Below are 22,195 nucleotides of genomic sequence, written 5' to 3'. Positions count from 1 at the left end.
CCCAGGGCACTCCAGCTAGTGGAGATGCCCGCCCCCCTCCGGCCACAGCCCCACTTTAGCGGCAAGGCCGGAGGAGATAATGAGAAAAACAAGGAGGAGTCACTGGCCAGTCAGGACAACCCCTAAGGTGTCCTAAGCTGAGGTGACTCTGACTTTTAGAAATCCTCCATCTTGCAGATGGCGGACTCCCCCAATAGGATTAGGGATGTGCCCCCCTCCCCCCAGGGAGGCGGCACAAAGAGGGTGTAGCCACCCTCAGGGCTAGTAGCCATTGGCTACTAACCCCCCAGACCTAAACACACCCCTAAATTCAGTATTTAGGGGCTCCCAGAACCTAGCAAGAGAGATTCCTCCAACCTGAAGACGAAGAAGGACTGCTGAACTGAAAGCCCTGCAGAGAAGACGGAGACACCAACTGCTTTGGCCCCAGCCTTACCGGCCTGTCTCCCTACTTCAAGAAAAACTGCAACAGCGACGCATTCCCTAGGGTCCAGCGACCTCTGAAGCCTCAGAGGACTACCCGGCATCTAAAAGGACCAAGAACTCCCGAGGAGAGCGGCTCTGCTCCAAAGAAGAAACAACTTTGCAACAAAGAAGCATCTTTTAAAGGACTGCACGTTTCCCGCCGGAAGCTTGAGACTTTCCACTCTGCACCCAACGCCCCCCCCGGCTCGACCTGCGGAGAAACAACACTACAGGGAGGACTCCCCGGTGACTACGACCCTGTGAGTAGCCAGAGTTGACCCCCCTGAACCCCCCCAGCGACGCTTGCAGAGGTAATCCAGAGGCTCCCCCTGACCGCGACTGCCTGCTTCAAAGAACCCAACGCCTGGTAAAGACAATGCACCCGCAGCCCCCAGGACCTGAAGGATCTGACCTCCAGTGCAGAAGCGACCCCCAGGTGGCCCTCTCCCTTGCCCAGGTGGTGGCTACCCCGAGGAGCCCCCCCCCACCCCCTGCCTGCCTGCCTGCTTCGCTGAAGAGACCCCTGGGTCTCCTATTGAACTCTATTGCGAACCCGACGCCTGTTTGCACTCTGCACCCGGCCGCCCCGTGCTGCTGAGGGTGTACTTTTTGTGCTGACTTGTGTCCCCACCGGTGCCCTACGAAACCCCCCTGGTCTGCCCTCCGAAGTCACGGGTACCTACCTGCTGGCAGACTGAAACCGGGGCACCCCCTTCTCCATTGAAGCCTATGCGTTTTGGGCACCACTTTGACCTCTGCACCTGACCGGCCCTGAGCGGCTGGTGTGGTAACTTTGGGATTGCCCTGAACCCCCAACGGTGGGCTACCTTGGACCCAACTTTGAACCCTGTAGGTGGTTTACTTACCTGCAAAACTAACAAATACTTACCTCCCCCATGAACTGTTGAAATTTGGAGTGTCTAGTTTTAAAATAGCTTATTGCCATTTTTGCCAAAACTGTATATGCTATTTTGCTGATTCAAAGTTCCTATGATACCTAAGTGAAGTACCTTTCATTTGAAGTATTGATTGTAAATCTTGAGCCTGTGGTTCTTAAAATAAACTAAGAAAATATATTTTTCTATTTAAAAACCTATTGGCCTGGAATTGTCTTTGAGTGTGTTCCTCATTTATTGCCTGTGTGTTTACAACAAATGCTTAACACTAACCTCTGATAAGCCTACTGCTCGACCACACTACCACAAAATAGAGCATTAGAATTATCTCTTTTTGCCACTATCTTACCTCTAAGGGAACTCTGTGCATGCTATTTCTTACTTTGAAATAGTACATACAGAGCCAAAATCCTACACCAGTTAAAAGGGACTGAACTGAGTGCCAGGGTTGTGCCAATTGTGGAGACAAAGGTACAGGTTAGGGAAAGAACGCTGGGGCCTGGTTAGCAGAGTCCCAGCACACTTTCAAATCATAACTTAGCATCAGCAAAGGCAAAAAGTCAGGGGGTAACCATGCCAAGGAGACATTTCCTTACAACTGTCTTCCGTTATTCTGAATAGCAGTTGTTCTTAATATTCTCCTGGAGCTGGTGAAAGCTTCACGAGGTGTAAAATGAAATGCAAGCTATGATATATTCCCTCAGAGACCCCTCGCACAAACACCAACAGTCCCCATTGAGTTAAGACTTTGTGTCCTACTCCAGTCAGAAAGGTTGCCTAAGAAATTGGCAAATACACCAGATATCTTCTTGAAGACCATTCCTATAATACTGAACAGTACCATCTGACTGCAGAGTATAGCAAGTTGCCCCCCCCCCGACTCCCTGAAAATTGTCAAAGAGATAGTGTCTGCCCAGAAGACATTAATTTCTTTAAAGTGGATGAAATTATACATTTGGTGCATTTTAGAAAAGGTGATTGAAAATGTAATGTCAAGCAGTCCGTGTTTTAATATCACTCGTATTTAAGAAACTCTAGCCTTCTATTTTCCTTGAAACAATCCTAAACAACCTACCCACCTTCGTTAAAGTCTTGATTAGTTTTTGAGGAAATAGGGCCGTTTCTCTGGTTCAGATTTGATTGACAGTCACGGACAAAGCATTCACATCTGGAGCAGCCAGTCATCTTCCTCTAATAATGTGCCTGTTAACTATTTAGTTCCGTTTCTTCCTTTACTTCCTTGTTTTATCTTGTTTTTAATTCATAGTAGTTAGACAAAAATACTGAATGTTTAAACTACATTTCTGGAAAGTAAGATTTCTTAATGGAATAAAATGGTTCAGTTGGTAATATCCATATTCAGGACTGTAATTGCAGTAAACATGATGCGAACTAGGCTTGCGCATAACATTTTCTTATTCATACCTGTGCTTTGTATTGGCAGCTGGTTTCACCAAATGTCTCTTTCCTGCCTCACTCCAGTTATTTTACCCTTCACTGACTTCAGAAGTGATTTGGTGGGAGTGGGACTGGGTGGTAATATTTCATATTACTGTTTAACAAATTCCTAATAGGATGGTTTATAAAACAATTTAGAGTTAATTATCATTCTTACCTGTGTCCATTCTCAAAATGCTAATGCCATTCTTGAAGCTCTGGATTTGGTAATTGCAGATATGTGGTTGAGCTTTCACAGTCATGGTTTCTAGTACAGAGATATTAAACTAGTTGAACACCATGTATAGGTAAATACCGATTTACCTGCAGTGATCTTTCTTAGTAATATGGCAAGTCTGTTTAACTACTTTTAACAAGATTTTGCATGATCTTGTCTCTGAGAGTACCACAGGCCTGACTTGAATGTTTTATATCTGACTAACCTGATTTCTGTCTTTCTCTTTTGAAGTTTTCAAACCAGAGGAGCTGCGCCAGGCTCTCATGCCCACCTTGGAAGCACTATACCGGCAGGATCCGGAGTCTTTACCTTTCAGGCAGCCTGTAGATCCTCTGCTTTTAGGCATTCCTGTAAGTATTCAGAACATAAACCTTCAAAAATATCTAAGTCATCATCTTTTTTGCTGTATGTAAATGTCACAAAATCTTGCATCTTCAGTAACATGCAAAACAGACTTCCCTCTTATAGATGACATTTTATAAAGGGAGAGTAGCCTATTTTGACGTTGCTGGATACAGAGAGTGAGTTTTAGCTGTCATTCTGGATGAATAGTAAACACTCAATTATTTCAGCCAAACAAAAGTCTACAAGACAAGCTGTAGAAACAGTTTTGTGTGGATTCAGACTTGAAGCAAATCTGATGTCCGTTTGGGAAGCTTCTGAAAATAATTTTTACTTAATCTTTTTAGTATTTCATCCAGTCCTTTACAACTGGCCCCTGTCCAGATGGAGTATTTTTGTTCCATTATGTGTAATTGCTGAAGAAGCATTGTTGAGACAAAATGTTGGTAGATTATCCTTAGATCTGCTGTGAACTCAGATGAGGTAGCCGGAGCAATTTTTTTGATTACATTAGAATGTGTATTGAAAAGACTTCCTAAAGATTTTGGGAAGTTAAATGAAAAAGTGCAGGATGCAAACTGTAAGGAAATGGCTCCCTGTTGCACTTACCCCCCACTTTTTGCCTGATGCTGATGCTGACTTGACTGAGAAGTGTGCTGGGACCCTGCTAACCAGGCCCCAGCACCAGTGTTCTTTCACCTAAAATGTACCATTGTCTCCACAATTGGCACAACCCTGGCACCCAGGTAAGTCCCTTGTAACTGGTACCCCTGGTACAAAGGGCCCTGATGCCAGGGAAGATCTCTAAGGGCTGCAGCATGTCTTATGCTACCCTAGGTACCCCTCACTCAGCACAGACACACTGCTTGCCAGCTTGTATGTGCTGGTGGGGAGAAAATGACTAAGTCGACATGGCACTCCCCTTAGGGTGCCATGCCAACCTCACACTGCCTGTGGCATAGGTAAATCACCCCTCTAGCAGGCCTTACAGCCCTAAGGTAGGGTGCACTATACCACAGGTGAGGGCATCGGTGCATGAGCACTATGCCCCTACAGTGTCTAAACAAAACCTTAGATATTGTAAGTGCAGGGTAGCCATAAGAGTATATGGTCTGGGAGTCTGTCAAAAACGAACTCCACAGCTCCATAATGGCTACACTGAATACTGGGAAGTTTGGTATCCAACGTCTCCGAATATAAACCCACACTGATGCCAGTGTTGGATTTATTAAGAAACGCACACAGAGGGCATCTTAGAGATGCCCCCTGTATTTTACCCAATTGTTCAGTGCAGGACTGACTGGTCTGTGCCAGCCTGCTGCTGAGAGATGAGTTTCTGACCCCATGTGGTGAGAGCCTTTGTGCTCTCTGAGGACAGGAACAAAGCCTGATCTGGGTGGAGGTGCTTCACACCTCTCACTGCAGGAACTGTAACACCTAGCAGTGAGCCTCAAAGGCTCAGGCTTCGTGTTACAATGCCCCAGGGCACTCCAGCTAGTGGAGATGCCCTCCCCCTGGACACAGCCCCCACTTTTGGCTGCAAGTCCAGGGGAGATAATGAGAAAAACAAGGAGAATTCACCCACCAGTCAGGACAGCCCCTAAGGTGTCCTGAGCTGAGGTGACCCCTGCCTTTAGAAATCCTCCATCTTGATTTTGGAGGATTACCCCAATAGGATTAGGTACGTGCCCCCCTCCCCTCAGGGAGGAGGCACAAAGAGGGTGCAGCCACCCTCAGGGCTAGTAGCCATTGGCTACTAACCCCCCAGACCTAAACACACCCCTAAATTGAGTATTTAGGGGCTCCCAGAACCTAGCAAGAGAGATTCCTGCAACCTGAAGACGAAGAAGGATTGCTGACCTGAAAGCCCTGCAGAAAAGACGGAGACACCAACTGCTTTGGCCCCAGCCCTACTGGCCTGTCTCCCCACTTCAAGAAAAACTGCAACAGCGACCCGTTCCACAGGGTCCAGCGACCTCTGAAGCCTCAGAGGACTACCCTGCATCTAAAAGGACCAAGAACTCCTGAGGACAGCGGCTCTGCTCCAAAGAAGAAACAACTTTGCAACACAGAAACAACTTTAAAAGGACTCCACGTTTCCCGCCGGAAGCGTGAGACTTTGCACTCTGCCCCCGACGCCCCCGGCTCGACCTGCGGAGAAACAACACTACAGGGAGGACTCCCCGGCGACTGCGACCCTGTGAGTAGCCAGAGTTGACCCCCCCACCCCTGAGCCCCCCATCGACGCCTGCAGAGGGAATCAAGAGGCTCCCCCTGACCGCGACTGCCTGCTTCTAAGAACCCAACGCCTGGTAAAGACACTGCACCCGCAGCCCCAGGACCTGAAGGATCCGACCTCCAGTGCAGAAGCCACCCCCAGGTAGCCCTCTCCCTTGCCCAGGTGGTGGCTACCCAGAGGACCCCCCCCTTGCCTGCCTGCTTCGCTGAAGAGACCCCTGGGTCTGCCATTGAAACCAATTGCAAACCCGACACCTGTTTGCACTCTGCACCCGGCCGCCCCCCTGCCGCGTAGGGTGTACTTTTTGTGCTGACTTGTGTCCGCCCCGGTGCCCTACCAAACCCCCCTGGTCTGCCCTCCGAAGACACGGGTACCTACCTGCTGGCAGACTGGAACCGGGGCACCCCCTTCTCCATTGAAGCCTGTGTATTTTGGGCACCACTTTGACCTCTGCACCTGACCGGCCCTGAGCTGCTGGTGTGGTAACTTTGGGGTTGCCCTGAACCCCAACGGTGGACTACCTTGGACCCAACTTTGAACCCTGTAGGTGGTTTACTTACCTGCAAAACTAACCAACACTTACCTCCCCCAGGAACTGTTGAAATTTGCACTGTCTAGTTTTAAAATAGCTTATTGCCATTTTTGTGAAAACTGTACATGCTATTTTGCTGATTCAAAGTTCCTAAGTTACCTAAGTGAAATACCTTTCATTTAAAGTATTACTTGTAAATCTTGAACCTGTGGTTCTTAAAATAAACTAAGAAAATATATTTTTCTATACAAAAACCTATTGGCCTGGAATTGTCTTTGAGTGTGTTCCTCATTTATTGCCTGTGTGTGTACAACAAATGCTTAACACTGCCCTCTGATAAGCCCACTGCTCGACCACACTACCACAAAGTAGAGCATTAGAATTATCTCTTTTTGCCACTATCTTACCTCTAAGGGGAACCCTTGGACTCTGTGCATGCTATTTCTTACTTTGAAATAGTACATACAGAGCCAACTTCCTACACAAACCATAAAAAAATTATTAGAAATTGAGCCCCTTGACTCATGACGCAGGAGGTCTGCCGTAGTCTGGAGGGAGAATACGAGTTCCTGACTTCAACAGCCTGACTTCAATAGCCAGTCGTCAAGGTAAGGGAAGACTGGAACCCCCCTGACATTGGCAGATGTGCTGCAACCACTGCTACCACCTTAGTGAACACCTTTGGTGTGCTGGTAAAGCCAATAGGCAGCACATCAAATTGAAAATACTGTTGGCCCACTGTGAAAAGCAGGTTACACCTATGGGCAAGCAGAACTGGAGTGGGGTAGTATGCATACTGCAAGTTCACCGCTACCATCCAGTCCCGGGATCCAGGGCAGATAGAACTTAAGTCAATGTGAGCATTTTGAAATTCAACTTCTTCCTGAAAAAGGAGATCTGGTGCAGGTCTAGGATAGGACTAAGGGCACCACAAGGTAGCAGGAATAGCAACCACAACATACTTCTTATCCTGACACCCTCTTGATAGCTCCTTTGGCTAGCATCAGCCAGTTGTAAGCGGGTGGCATGGGTGGAAGAGGCTATGAAGCCTTTGACCTTGGGGGGGCTGGGATGGAATGAAAACGGTTGAAAGCCCCTTTTTATAGCCGCAGAAGGCACACACGGGTTGGTGAGGGGCCATGGATAGGTCCAACGACTTGGTCAGTGCTCAACTGAACGTGAAGTGTTCCAGCTCTGAGTTTGCCTTCTCACCAAAAAAGGAGAGAGTCATCAGAGGGTATGTCCATTAGTGAAGCCACATGATTGGGAACTTTGCTTCATTTCTCCCATCGGGAATAGTGTGTGAGAGTATTGCAAACAAATTCAAGATCGTATGGGTGTATCGGCCCAAGAGGCATGTGGTGCTCACTGACTGCTGTCCAATGCTGGCAGAAGAGAACATCCTCCTTCCAAGGGTGTCCAGCCTCTTGGATAAACCTATCCGGTGGAGTGGTATGGACCGCACCAGGGTTGATTTGGGAAGTGGAAGCTTGGGCCACCAAACTTTCTGGGGTGCAGTGCTGGTTGAACAAACTTGGGTCCCCAGGATCGGGGTGATGGCGGTGGGCAGTTTTTCTTCGAAGAAGTCTTTTCGAGTCACGGGACCGAGTGACTCCTCCCTTTCGGCTCCATTGCGCATTGCGCATGGGCGTCGACTCCATCTTAGATTGTTTTCTTTCCGCCATCGGGTTCAGACGGGTTCCTCTTCGCTCCGTATTTCGAATCGGGAAAGTTAGCTAAAGTATCGAAAATTCAACTGTATTGTTATCATTCGGTACCGGGTTAGTGTTAGTGTATCGGCACCGACATCAAGACCGCTTCGGCGACCCTTCGGGGCTTCCACTCTTCACCGTGGCCTGGTCAGCCCGACCACATCCGTCGTCCCAGATTAATGGACCGGACCCCCTTCCGTTTCTGTCACTCAAACTATCCTTATACAGACCAGCACTGGGTCTGTAATCTGTGTTTGTCACCCGAACACAGAGAGGATACTTGTGAAGCTTGCCGGGTGTTTCGATCATAGAAGACCTTGAGAGATCGACGAGCAAGAAGACTGCAAATGGCGTTGAGACCGAAAGAGCAGCTCGACGTCAAGGAGGAGGAAATAATCTCCATCCAAGAGACGGAATCGGATGAATCCGACAGTGAACGACCCTCAAAGGTGCAACAGACCGTGAGTAAACCTGCCCCGTCCCAAACCCAGGGTCACACCAAGAAAATTAAGGCCAGGGGGACGCCACCGCCAGCAGGCCATGGCTTAACCCACTGAAAGGAAGGTGACCAAACATCAGCACCGAAAAAGGCCAAGGAGTTGCCGAGGACTGCCGGCTCCGGTCAAGAACCCGGCACCGAACGATTTCGTCACTGAGTGATCGAATCGACAAAACCCCGAAAAAGCTCCTCGGAACCGCAAAAAAAACTATACCAGCAGAAACTTCGGTACTGAAAAAAGCGGCCTTCGTACCGAAAAGAAGCTCTTATACTGAAGTGCAAGGACTTTCCATGCAACTCAAGGAAAGACATCAGTTTGAGCAAGAGTTAAGTATGGAAGAACCTGACCATACACAACAGAGGTTACATATCTAAAAAGAGACTGGCAAGATTCAGACTTTACCTCCACTCAAATCGAAAAGGAAGCTTGCATTTCAGGAAACAGAAATGCAACCAAAGGCCAATGTGGTTATAGACAAATTACCACCACCAATGGTCTCACCAAAACTGTCCCCATTGCACTCACCACAATTGTCACCGGTGGGAACACCTATAATGTAGTCATCCACACATACTGGGATGACCCAAGATGATGCTGATGCATGGGATTTATATGATCCACCAGTATCGGATAACAGCCCAGAATGTTATCCAACTAAGCCGTCACCACCAGAAGACAGTACTGCATATATGCAGGTACTATCCAGGGCAGCTACGTTCCACAACGTAGCAATGCACACAGAGCCAGTGGAGGATGACTTCCTTTTTAACCCTCTGGCATCCACCCACACATCATATCAAAGCCTGCCAATGCTCCCGGGCATGCTCAAGCACGCGCAACAGGTCTTCCTGGAGCCTGTAAAGGGAAGAGCTATCACGCCTAGAGTTGAAAAGAAGTGCAAACCACCCCCAACAGATCCATTGTTCATAACACAGCAGCTCACACCGGACTCAGTGGTTGTAGGGGCAGCAAGGAAAAGAGCAAACTCTCAGTCGTCAGGAGATGCTCCACCACCTGACAAAGAAAGTTGGAAATTCAACGCTGCAGGCAAGCGAGTGGCATCACAAGCAGCCAATCATTTGCGAATTCACAAGCCCTACTTGCACGCTACGAACGGGCACACTGGGACGAGATGCAAGACATCATACAGCACTTGCCCAAGGAACACCCAAAACGTGCCCAGCAAGTAGTTGAAGAGGGACAGGCCATATCTAACAACCGGATAAGGCCTGCACTAGACTCTGCAGCACGGACTGTCAACACGGCTGTAACCATTTGCAGGCATGCATGGCTGCGGAGTTGTGGGTTCAAGCCAGAGATTCAACAAGCGGTATTAAATATGCCGTTTAATCAACAACAGTTGTTTGTGCCGGAAGTCGATACTGCAGTTGAAAAAATGAAAAAAGACACGGACACGGCCAAAGCCATGGGCGCGCTCTATTCCCCACAAGTCAGAGGCACCTTTAGGAAACCACAATTTAGAGGGGGTTTTCAGCAACAAACACCTGAACCTTCCAATTCCCAAACCAGACCCACCTATCAATCACAATACCAGGGGGGGGGGCGGGGTTCGTGGTTCATATAGAGGGCAATTACCAAAAGGAAGGGGAGAATTCCAACCCGCCAAACCAAGCCCTAGAAAACAGTGACTTAAATGTCACAACACCCCAACACTTGACACTAGTGGGGGGGGGGAGGGGGGGAGGCTATCCACATACTACCAAAACTGGACACATATCACAACAGACATATGGACCCTATCAATTATCCAACATGGTTATTGCATAGAACTCACAGCATTCCCTCCAGATGTTCCACCAAAAACGCACAGACTATCTCAACAACACTTAGACCTATTACATATAGAGGTCCAAGCACTGTTACAAAAACAAGCAATAGAGCTCGTACCCATTTACCAAAAAGGAACAGGCGTCTACTCACTATATTTCCTCATTCCAAAAAAGGACAAAACGTTAAGACCTATCTTAGATCTCAGAACACTGAATCTCTTCATCAAATCGGATCATTTCCACATGGTAACACTTCAAAAAGTAGTTCCCTTACAAAAAAAAGAGGAATACATGACAACATTGGACCTCAAGGACGCGTATTTCCACATACCCATCCATCCTTCTCACAGAAAATACCTAAGGTTTGTAATGCAAGGCAAACACTATCAATTCAAAGTGCTACCGTTCCGAATAACAACAGCCCCCAAAGTATTCACGAAATGCCAAACAGTAGTAGCCGCTCACATAAGGAAGACCGCACATGCACGTATTCCCATATTTAGACGACTGGCTAATAAAAGCCAGAACTCAACAACGTCAATTTCACAAGCAATATGTCATAGAAACTCTACACAAACCAGGGTTCTCTATAAATTACCAAAAATCACATCTGCAACCATCCCAAATACAACAATATTAGGGAGCAACACACAAAGAGCAATTGCCACTCCAAGTCCACAAAGAGTCCAATCGTTCCAAAATGTGAGATCAAGCATACACCCAAACCAACACTACACGGTAAAGTTTGTAATGAAACTTCTAGGCATGATGTCCTCATGCATAGCCATTGTCCCAAATGTAAGATTACACATGCGGCCCTTACAACAGTGCCTAGCAAAACAATGGACACAAGCACAGGGTCAACTTCAAGATCTAGTGTTGATAGACCGCCAAACACACACTTGGCTTCAATGGTGAAACCCTATAAATTTAAACAAAGGGTGGCCATTCCAAGACCCAGTGCCTCAAGCTATTATCACGACAAATGCTTCCATGGTTTGGGAGGGGGGGAGCACACCTCAACAATCACAGCATACAGGGTCAATTGGACAATCAACAAAAACTACTTCACATAAATCACTTGGAACTGCTAGCGGTATTTCTAGCATTAAAAGCGTTTCAACCACTAATAGCCCAAAAACACATTCTTGTCAAGACAGACAACATGACAACAATGTACTATCTCAACAAACAAGGGGGGGACACACTCGTCACAACTGTCTCTTAGCAGAAAGGATTTGGCATTGGGCAATTCACAACCACATTCGCCTAATAGCACAATACATACCAGGCATTCAGAATCAGTTAGCTGACAATCTCAGTCGAGATCACCAGCAAACTCACGAATGTGAAATACATCCCCAGATCCTACAGGATCACTTCCACTCCTGGCGAACACCAAACATAGACCTATTTGCAACAAAAGAAAACGCAAAATGCCAAAACTTTGCGTCCAGGTACCCACACACTCAGTCCAAGGGCAATGCTCTATGGAGCATCTCACAGCAATTTCTGCTTATTTGCAAAATAAACAGACCAAATCCCTATTTCGAATACCAGTCATTAAAGCCTTCATGGAGGGCCTAAAACGAATCATACCTCCCAAGAACTCCACCAGTACCCTCGTGGAATTTTAACATTGTACTTACACGACTCATGGGTCCACCATTCGAACCCATGCACTCTTGTCAGATCCAGTTCTTAACCTGGAAAGTAGCATTTCTAGTGGCAATCACTTCATTACGAAGAGTTAGTGAAATACAAGCATTCACTATTGAAGACCCTTTTATGCAGGTACACAAACATAAAGTTGTACTCCGCACAAACCCTACATTTCTACCAAAAGTCATCTCACTGTTTTATCTAAACCAAACAGTGGAACTTCAGTCTTCTTCCCACAGCCAGACTCAGTGGCAGAAAGAGATCTGCATTCATTAGATATTAAAAGAGCTCTAATGTATTACATCGACAGAACAAAATAATTTCGTAAAACTAAACAGTTGTTTGTCGCATTCCAAAAACCCCGTACTGGTAATCCTATATCCAAACAAGGCATAGTCAGATGGACAGTGAGATGTATACAAACTTGTTACCTGAAAGCTAAAAGACAACTGCACACTACGCCAAAGGCACACTCCACTAGAAAAAAGGGAGCAACGATGGCGTTTCTGGGAAACAGACCAATGACAGAAATTTATAAGGCAGCCACTTGGTTGACACCTCATACTTTTACCAAGTATTACTGTGTAGATGTGTTAGCAAAACAACAAGCCACAGTAGGGCAGGCTGTACTAAGAACATTATTTCACACATCTTCATCTCCTACAGGCTCACCACCGCTTAGGGGAGGACTACTGCTTTGTAGTCTATGCATAGCATGTGTATCTGCAGCTACACATGCCTCCAAACGGAAAAAGTCACTTACCCAGTGTACATCTGTTCGTGGCATGTTCCCCTGCAGATTCACATGCATCCTCCCAAGGAGCCTGTAGCCATTTAAGTTATAATTAAAATGTGTACATATGTATATAACCATTCCTTTATTTAAACTTGTAGATACATCTCTATTCCATTGCATGGATATCTCTCTCTTTACACTCCTATCACTCCTACCATTCCCTCTGCGGGAAAACAATCTAAGATGGAGTTGATGCGCAAAGGAGCTGAAAAGACTCGGTCCCGTGACTCGAAAAGACTTTTTTTAAGAAGAACAACTTGTAACACTCCAAGCCCAACACTAGATGGCAGGACCTGTGCATAGCATGTGAATCTGCAGCGGAACATGCCACAAACAGATGTACACTAAGTAAATGACATTTTCCATATATATAGGTTCAATGGCATATGTAGCTGCAGATACACATGCAATGCATAGCTCTTCCGACATCTAGTGTTGGGCTCGTAGTGTTACAAGTTGTATTTCTTCGAAGAAGTATTTTCGGAGTCACGGGATCGAGTGGCTCCTCCTCTCAGTTACAGTGCGCATGGGCATCGACTCCATTGTTTTGATTGTTTTCTTCCGCTGTCGGGTTCGGGCGTGTTCCTCTTGCTCTGATATTTTGAATCGGAAAACCTTAGAAAACTTATTTAATCGTTGGAATTATTTCGATCGCGTTTTCCATCTAGTCTTGAACTGATAGAACTGTCGGAATCTAGATTTTGCCCTTCTGGGCGCATGCGCCGAGTTGGGCCTGTTCGGGCCTACCGTGTGGAAGCCTGATGGATCAGACACCATTTTGATTCTGTCCCCTGTGCCACGCAAAATTTCCTAAACAGACCAACATCTAGTTTGTAATTTGTGCCTTTCTCCAGACCACCGAGAAGAGGACTGCAAGGCCTGTCGACGTTTCGATCAAAGAAGAACTTGAGATATCAGAGAGCCCGAAGATTAGAAATGATGTTGAAAAGTACAGAGCATCCCGACGTCATGGAAGAACAGGTGCAGACAGCAGTCTCCATCCGAGATAACGAATCCGAGCAGGAATCGGAAGAAGATAGGCCTATCACTGCTGGCCAGCACATGAGTACTTCTGCCCCTACGCCCACATATAAAAAGTATCGAAGGCCTTGGTTACACTACTGCCAGAAGGCCATGGTTCGGCCCAAAAAAAGACTGTCGTCGACCGACCTTCGGGTTCGGTGCCGAAAAAGGCCTCTCCTGGGTTCACTTCGGAGTCGAGTAAGTTGGTTAAAAGTTCCGCCTCGGACTCCAGTAAGCGTCCTCACTCTTGGGAGTCGAAGATTCGGCGCCCTGCTTCGGAGCCGAAACAGCTGACTTCATTTTCGGGCCCGAAAAAGATTCAGACTTCGGAACCAAAAAAGCCTCTTACACAGAGGAACAAGGACTTTCGAGCCAATTGAAACAAAACTCGAAGCCAATGCAAGAATCTTTCAGGCCTTCTGATGAGGACATTGAGATTCAGCCTATATTGGAGGTTATGGATGAAATACAATCCATGATCCATATACAAAAAGAGACTGACAAAATTATTACTGCACCTCCTTTGAAAACTAAAAGAAAGCTTGCTTTTGTAGCGGATTTAGATTCTGTTCAACCACCAGCAAAAGGAGAAACAAGCACCTGTCCCTACTTCTCCTCCTCATTCCCCACAGCTTTCACCTCCACACAACAGTCCATCACCATTGCCTTCTCCAGCACACTTACAATACTCTCATGGAGATACAGTAGATCTTTGGGATCTATATGACCCGGATCCTATTCCAGATAATGATCCTGACCTATACCCCTCCAAGCCTTCTCCACCAGAGGACACTACTGCCTACACTCATGTCGTTTCTAGGGCAGCTGCTTATCATGGGGTGCTTAAGCATACTGAGCCCCTAGAGGAGGATTTCTTGTTCAACACTGTCTTCCACTCACTCTAGATACCAGTACTTTCCCATGTTGCCTGGAATGGTCAAACATGCGGACCAAATTTATAGTGAGCCGGTCAAAGCTAGAGTAATTACTCCCAGAATTAACAAAAAATACAAATCTGCTTCTACAGACCTAGGCTACAGCACACACCAGGTTCCTCCAGACTCTAGTGGTGAGTGCGGCTAGGAAAAGAGCTAACAGCCAGTCCTCAGGGGATGGTCCTCCACCTGATAAGGAGAGCAGGAAGTTTGATGCTGCTGGCAAGAGAGTAGCCACGCAAGTGGACAATATTTTAGAAGCAGAGGCAAGTTCCAAGCTTCAAAACAAGCCACTACACCATCCAGACAGTGACTTCTTTCCTACACCTCCACCACACACATCTCCTGTGGGGGGAAGACTACAGCAATTCCTCTTTCATTGGCAAAATATCACCACAGACAATTGGGTGTTGTCAATTAACCGCAATGGCTATTGCCTAGAATTAATCTCCACCACGGTACCACAAATTGTCCCCAGAACACAACGTTCTGTTGCAACAGGAGGTACAATCTCTTCTACTAAGACAAGCAATAGAATTGGTCCCACATTCTCAGAAAGTAACAGGAGTATACTCACTATACTTCTTCATTCCCAAAAAAGATGGCACTCCAAGGCCTGTCCTAGACCTCAGGCCTCTCAATATATACATCCTGTCAAAACATTTTCGCATGATAACTCTGCAGAATGTCATTCCACTACTACAGAAAAAAGATTACATAACTGCTTTAGACCTTAAAGATGCGTATTTCCATATACCCATTCATCCAGCTCACAGAAAATACCTCAGGTTCGTCATAGCAGGAAAACATTACCAGTTCAAAGTTTTGCCATTTGGCATTACAACAGCTCCAAGATTGTTCACAAAATGTCTAGCAGTAGTAGTAGCTTACTTAAGAAGGCAAGACATTCATGTCTTTCCATATCAGACTATTGGCTAATCAAATCAAGCAATTTTACACAATGCCAACAAAACACTCACCCTACATACACTAGGGTTCACTCTAAATTACCAGGAATCTCACCTTCAACCAGCACAGGTACAACCTTACCTAGGTGAGATTCTAAATACTCAAAAATCCCTAGCATATCCAAATACACAATTGTAAGGAAATGGCTCCCTGTTGCAGTTACCCCCCACTTTTTGCCTGATACTGATGCTGACTTGACTGAGAAGTGTGCTGGGACCCTGCTAACCAGGCCCCAGCACCAGTGTTCTTTCACCTAAAATGTACATTTTTTTCCACCATTGGCACACCCCTGGCACACAGATAAGTCCCTTGTAAAAGGTACCAGTAGTACCAAGGGCCCTGTGACCAGGGAAGGTCCCTTAGGGCTGCAGCATATGTTGTGCCACCCTAAGGGACCCCTCACCTAACACATGCACACTGCCATTGCAGATTGTGTGTGTTGGTGGGGAGAAAAGGGCAAAGTCGACATGCTTCCCCCTCAGGATGCCATGCACACACAATACTGCCTGTGGCATAGGTAAGTCACCCTTCTAGCAGGCCTTACAGCCCTAAGGCAGGGTGCACTATACCACAGGTGAGGGCATGGCTGCATGAGCAATATGCCCCTACAGTGTCTAAGTCTATTCTTAGACATTGTAAGTACAGTTGTGGCCATATTAAGTGTATGGTCTGGGAATTTGTCAAAAACGAACTCCACAGCTCCCTAATTGCTACACTGAATACTGGGAAGTTTGGTATCAAACTTCTCAGAATAATAAACCCACACCGATGCCAGTGTTGGAAAATGCACACAGAGGGCATCTTAGAGATGCCCCTGTATTTTACCCAATTGTTTAGTGCAGGACTGACTGGTCTGTGCAAGCCTGCTGCTGAGAGACGAGTTTCTGACCCCATGTAGTGAGGGCCTTTGTGCTCTCTGAGGACAAACAAAAGCCTGCTCTGGGTGGAGGTGCTTCACACCTCCCCCCTGCAGGAACTGTAACACCTAGCAGTGAGCCTCAAAGGCTCAGGCTTTGTGTTACAATGCCCCAGGGCACTCCAGCTAGTGGAGATGCCCGCCCCCTGGACACAGCCCCCACTTTTGGCGGCAAGTCCAGAGGAGATAATGAGAAAAACAAGGAGGAGTCACCCACCAGTCAGGACAGCCCCTAAGGCAGAGGTCTTCAAACTGGGGGCGGGCCCCCCTAGGGGGGCCTCAAGTGATCCCAAGGGGGGCACCAAACTCTGGCCAAAAGAACTATTATACGGATAACATGCCTTTGTTTTAAGCAGAAGCATGTTATTGCAGTTTTAAAAAGGTAACAATACTTAACTGCAATGTTTAAATAGGTTTAGACATATTTAAATATTGCCATCTTTCTAAAATAATTGTGAAAAATTCTGAGGGGGGGGGGGGCCAATGATTTTTATTTTTCAACTGGGGGGGCACGGCATTAAAAAGTTTGAAGACCACTGCCCTAAGGTGTCCTGAGCTGAGGTGACCCCTGCCTTTAGAAATCTTCCATCTTGATTTTGGAGGATTCCCCTAATAGGATTAGGGATGTCCCCCCCCCCCCCCCCCCCCCCCAAACACACACAGGGAGGAGGCACAAAGAGGGTGTAGCTACCCTCAAGGACAGTAGCCATTGGCTACTGCCCTCCCAGACCTAAACACATCCCTAAATTCAGTATTTAGGGGCACCCCAGAACCTAGGAAACTAGATTCCTGCAACCTAAAATGAAGAAGGACTGCTGACCTGAAGCCCTGCAGAAAAGACGGAGACACCAACTGCTTTGGCCCCAGCCCTACCGGCCTGTCTCCCCACTTCAAGAGAAACTGCAACAGCGACGCACTCCCCAGGGTCCAGCGACCTCTGAAGCCTCAGAGGACTACCCGGCATCTAAAAGGACCAAGAACTCCCGAGGACAGCGGCCCTGTTCCAAAGACACTAAAACTTGCAACACAGAAACAACTTTAAAAGGACTCCACGTTTCCCGCCGGAAGCGTGAGACTTTCCACTCTGCACTCGACGCCCCCGGCTCGACTTGAGGAGAAACAACACTACAGGGAGGACTCCCCGGCGACTGCGACCCTGTGAGTAGAGTAGAGTTGACCCCCCCTGAACCTCCCACAGCGACGCCTGCAGAGGGAATCCAGAGGCTGCCCCTGACCGCGACTGCCTGCTTCCAAGAACCCGACGCCTGGTAAGGACACTGCACCCGCAGCCCCCAGGAATTGAAGGATCCGACCTCCAGTGCAGGAGCGACCCCTAGACAACATGACCACCATGTATTACCTCAAAAAACAGGGTGGGACACATTCATCTCAACTGTCCCAGCTAGGCCAGACAATTTGAAATTGGGCAATTCACAATCACATTCATCAGAATACATTCCAGGAATACACAATCAGCTAGCTGATCTCCTAAGCAGGAATCTCCAACAAATTCACTAATTGTAGATTCACTCCAAGTACTTCAAAAGTACTTTCAAAAGTGGGGAACCCCAGAAATAGACCTATTTGCAACAAGCAAAAACGCAAAATGGCAAAACTTCGCAATCAGACACCCACATCCCCTATCCAAGGGCAATGCTCTATGGTTCAATTGGTCAGGGATATTGGCTTACGCTTTTCTCACTCCTTCCATTTCTGGTCAGCAAACTACGTCAGACATCTCTGACAATGATAGTCATAGCCTCAACATGGGCACATCAACATTGGTACACAACACTCCTAGACCTGTCTGTAGTACCTCATTCCAAACTCCCAAACAGTCCAGATTTGTTAACACAAAACAAAGGTCAAATCAGCCAATGCTCTCAATTTAGTGTTTTGGCTCTTGAAGTCATAGAGTTTGGTTACCTAAAACGTCCATCAGAATGTATGGAAGTGCTTAAGCAGGCACGTAAACCTACTACCAGACAATGTTATGCTAACAAATGGAAAAGATTTGTTTACTACTGTCAATCTAAAAACACTGATTCACTTACAGCATCTATACAAGATATTGTATGCTACCTATTTCATTTGCAAAAATCAAATTTAGCTTTCTCATCCATCAAAATCCACCTTACTGCAATAGCTGCATACTTACATACTGTGCTACACACTTCTCTATTCAGAGTTCCTGTTTTTAGAGCTTTCTTGAAAGGATTAAAACACATTATTCCACCTAGAACACCACCTGTTCCTTCTTGGAATCTAAATATCGTACTTACCAGACTAATGGGCCCACCTTTTGAACCCATGCACTCTTGTCAAATTCAATTTTTAACATTGAAGTTTGCCTTCCTTGTAGCTATTACTTCATTACGACGAGTTAGTGTAATACAAGCGTTCACTCTTGAGGAACCTTTTTTCCAAGTACACAAATATAAAGTTGTACTTAGAACAAATCCTAAATTTCTCCCAAAAGTAGTATCTCCTTTTCACATCAACCAAACAGTAGAATTGCCAGTCTTCCTTCCATAGCCAGACTCAGTTGCAGAAAGAGCTCTTCATACTCTAGACCTCAAAAGAGCTCTTATGTACTAATGTACTAAATAGGTAGAACAAAAGGTTTTAGGAAAATAAAACAACTTTTCATTGCTTTTCAACAACCACATAAAGGTAATCCTATATCTAAACAAGCCTTAGCAAGATGGGTTTTTAGATGGATACAAACATGCTACATAAAAGCAAAAAGACCACTTTTGATCATTCCTAGAGCACATTCTACAAGGAAGAAAGGTGCGTCAATGGCATTTTTTGGAAACATGCCAATGGCTGATATATGTAAAGCTGCCACGTAGTCTACTCCTCAGACATTTACAAAACACTATTTACGTTGATGTTTTCTCACAGCAACAGGCCACTGTAGGCCAGGCTGTCTAAAGAACACTATTTAAAAAAACTTCAACTCCTACAGGCTAGCCATCGCTATTTTTTGGGAGGACTAACTGCTTTGTAGTCTATGCATAGCATGTGTATCTGCAGCTACACATGCCATCAAACTGAAAATGTCCCTTACCCAGTGTATGTCTGTTTGTGGCATGTAGTGCTGCAGATTCACATGCACCCTCCCTCCTCCCCGAAGCATTTAGTTTTTTAAGTTTATCATTTGTTCATATGTAGATACATTTACACTTGCATGGACAACTCATATTCTTCTACTCTATCACTCCTTCCTTCACCCTTTGCGGGAAAACATTCTAACAGTGGAGTCGATGCCCATGCGCACTGTAACTGAGAGGAGGAGTCATTCGATCCCGTGACTCCGAAAATACTACTTGGAAGAAAAACAACTTGTAACACTCCGAGCCCAACACCAGATGTCGGAAGAGCTATGCATAGCATGTGAATCTACAGCACTACCTGCCACGAACAGATGTGCACTGGGTAAATGACATTTTCCTTATGCACATTGACCCAAATCCATAAATCAATACATATCACTTAAATTCACCAGTTATGGTTACCAGTGTATGCAACATGCCATACCTTCCGCAGCCTGCCATGTTCTCTTGATGGCTCTTTGCTTTTTTTTCAGTACTATTGGCAAACTGGTGCTTTGACCAAGGCATGTGTTGTATGTGTAAATAGCCATAGCTGGTCAATTTCACTGGTTTCAGGACTATAAGTCCGGTTTTAACTGGGTTTTTTCAGTGATTTCTATTTTTTTCAATGTTATACTCTGTTTCCAACCCATGCCATTAAACAGTGATGGTTACCGAAGGGCCTGACTAAGTCCTGTGCCTAACACAACATTGACAACCAAGTTCTGATACACATGGCTTTTGGCTACGTGCTGCTGGCAGCCCTCCCCGTCCGTGCATGGTCTTGCCTTTGTTCAGGGGGTGGTTACCGCGGGACCTGTTCAACCTGCCCATGGTCAATCCCTGGAATGGCCTGGCCTTCAAACAGCTGTGCTCATTATGTCACGGGTTTCATTCCCGTTCTGCGCATGACTGGCCATCCTGTGCCGCGCAGTGGGACTGGTCTTTGGTTTGTCGTTATTTATTCATTTTTTACATTTATTTTTGGATTTGTTGATCCTATGTTGGAACCATGAATTTAGGGCAGCGTAATGCCCAGTCACTGAGAACCCAGGGTAAGCTTCTCTCACCTGTGATGCCCTTTCTAAGGTTTGCAGTTCTGAATCCACATCTACTAATTGACAAAAGGCAATGGATGAGTTAGAGGTACTTGGAGTGTGTTCACAGTATCCAGGCATGTGAACATTGCCCTGTATTTGTGGTACCTTTTTTAGAATCTGTGGATCCCCGACAACTAAAATGACAGCCAACATCCGCGGAACCTGTTTTAGGACTGCGACTGCCATTTAAGGTGCCTGATACTGACATCCTATGTCTAATTTAATTAATATTTTTCAATATTTATTCCAATGGAGTGCCCAAAGACTCAATTCTAATGTGGCCTGAGAGTCCGGTTGTGTATGTGAAGCTCTCCACCACCGCAACACCTTTGTGGTGGAGTACATTTGAGATGTGGACAACTGCCTGGCAGACCTGCTTAACGGGACACATCAATAAGTCCATGAATGGGAATTCCACCTGCAAATCCTTCGCTAGTGCTTTCAGTGTGGACAGATAGACGTGTTTGCTGCTTCTGGATGTGCAAATGCCGATACTTCGCCTCCAGGTACCTGCACCCACAGTGACTGGACAATGCACTCCGGATCAGCGGTGCAGGGATCCGTGCCCACGCTTTTCCTCCTTTCCCAGGCCTTCCATATGTAATTCAGAAGATGCAGCAAACATCTGTAATGCTTATCCCCTTACCCCATATGTGGAGCAAACAGCCCTGGTATAAGACACTCTTTGAGATGTCAGTCAGCTCTACAAAAAGCTTCCCAACAGGTTGGACCATCTGGCACCAAACCAAGGCCAGATCAGAAACCCAGTCTCCAAGCACCTCAGCTTATTGATGTGACCCCTTGAGATCCTAGTTTGGCTACTTACGCCTCCCGCAAGAATGCCCGGACATCCTCCAAGAGTCTTATGGACCTACCACCTGGGCCTGCTATGCTGCAAAATGGAAGGTTTTGATCCATTACTGCATCTCCAATCACCTGGATCCTCTTACCCTTATGTCACAACATTTGTTATGTTCCCCATCTGCACAAGTCAGTTCTGATGAATACTTATAACTGCAAATTCCTCACCTTATGAATATTCCTCAGGTGTCGGTCTGGATCCGTAAACTTAAGAGCAGTAGTCTTGCGCTTTGGTAGGTGGTGCCGCGCTTTGCCGCACAGATGCCGTTCCTCTTTGAAAGTGACAATTGGTCCCTTATATAAGTGCCACCTGGGTGCGCCCAGATCATTTCCTTTCTTTTCACTGCTTCAGGCATGGATCTGGAGCTTATGCTTCTGGTCTTTGAAAAGTAATAGTCTCCTCAGTGTGCTTTTATCAATGTGTAAAGGACAATATGTCACCTCCCAAAATAGCAGGTTTTAAACCTGGTAGCAGCTGTTGCAAACTAATGTCTATGACATACCCCAATGAGGTATGCCAGTGGTGCCTGGTATATGAGACTCCAGGACTTGTGATGACTGTGCTAAGATGAACCCGAAGGCCAAACAAGACGATGAGGTACAACTCTACATGGCCAAGCATTGTAGGACTCCCTCTTGTGACCATTTGGAGTCAACAGGCCCCAGTCAGGATGAAGGTTCTGT

At 46.3% G+C, this 22,195-nt stretch overlaps 1 protein-coding gene across 1 annotated transcript in view; it reads left to right on the top strand.

Moving 5' to 3' along the window:
* Positions 1-22,195, top strand: part of CREBBP (CREB binding protein) — a 1,321,122-nt gene that overhangs the window by 740,576 nt on the left and 558,351 nt on the right. Inside the window, exon 17 of the mRNA XM_069210450.1 lies at positions 3,268-3,386. Within this exon, the coding sequence (XP_069066551.1) occupies positions 3,268-3,386 (119 nt within the window). The remainder of the gene's footprint in view (positions 1-3,267; positions 3,387-22,195) is intronic.

This window comes from Pleurodeles waltl, chromosome 10, assembly GCF_031143425.1.
Source record: "Pleurodeles waltl isolate 20211129_DDA chromosome 10, aPleWal1.hap1.20221129, whole genome shotgun sequence".
Lineage (NCBI taxonomy): Eukaryota > Metazoa > Chordata > Amphibia > Caudata > Salamandridae > Pleurodeles > Pleurodeles waltl.
Note: the sequence above shows the minus strand (reverse complement) of the source record. Positions and strands in the feature narration are given on the sequence as shown.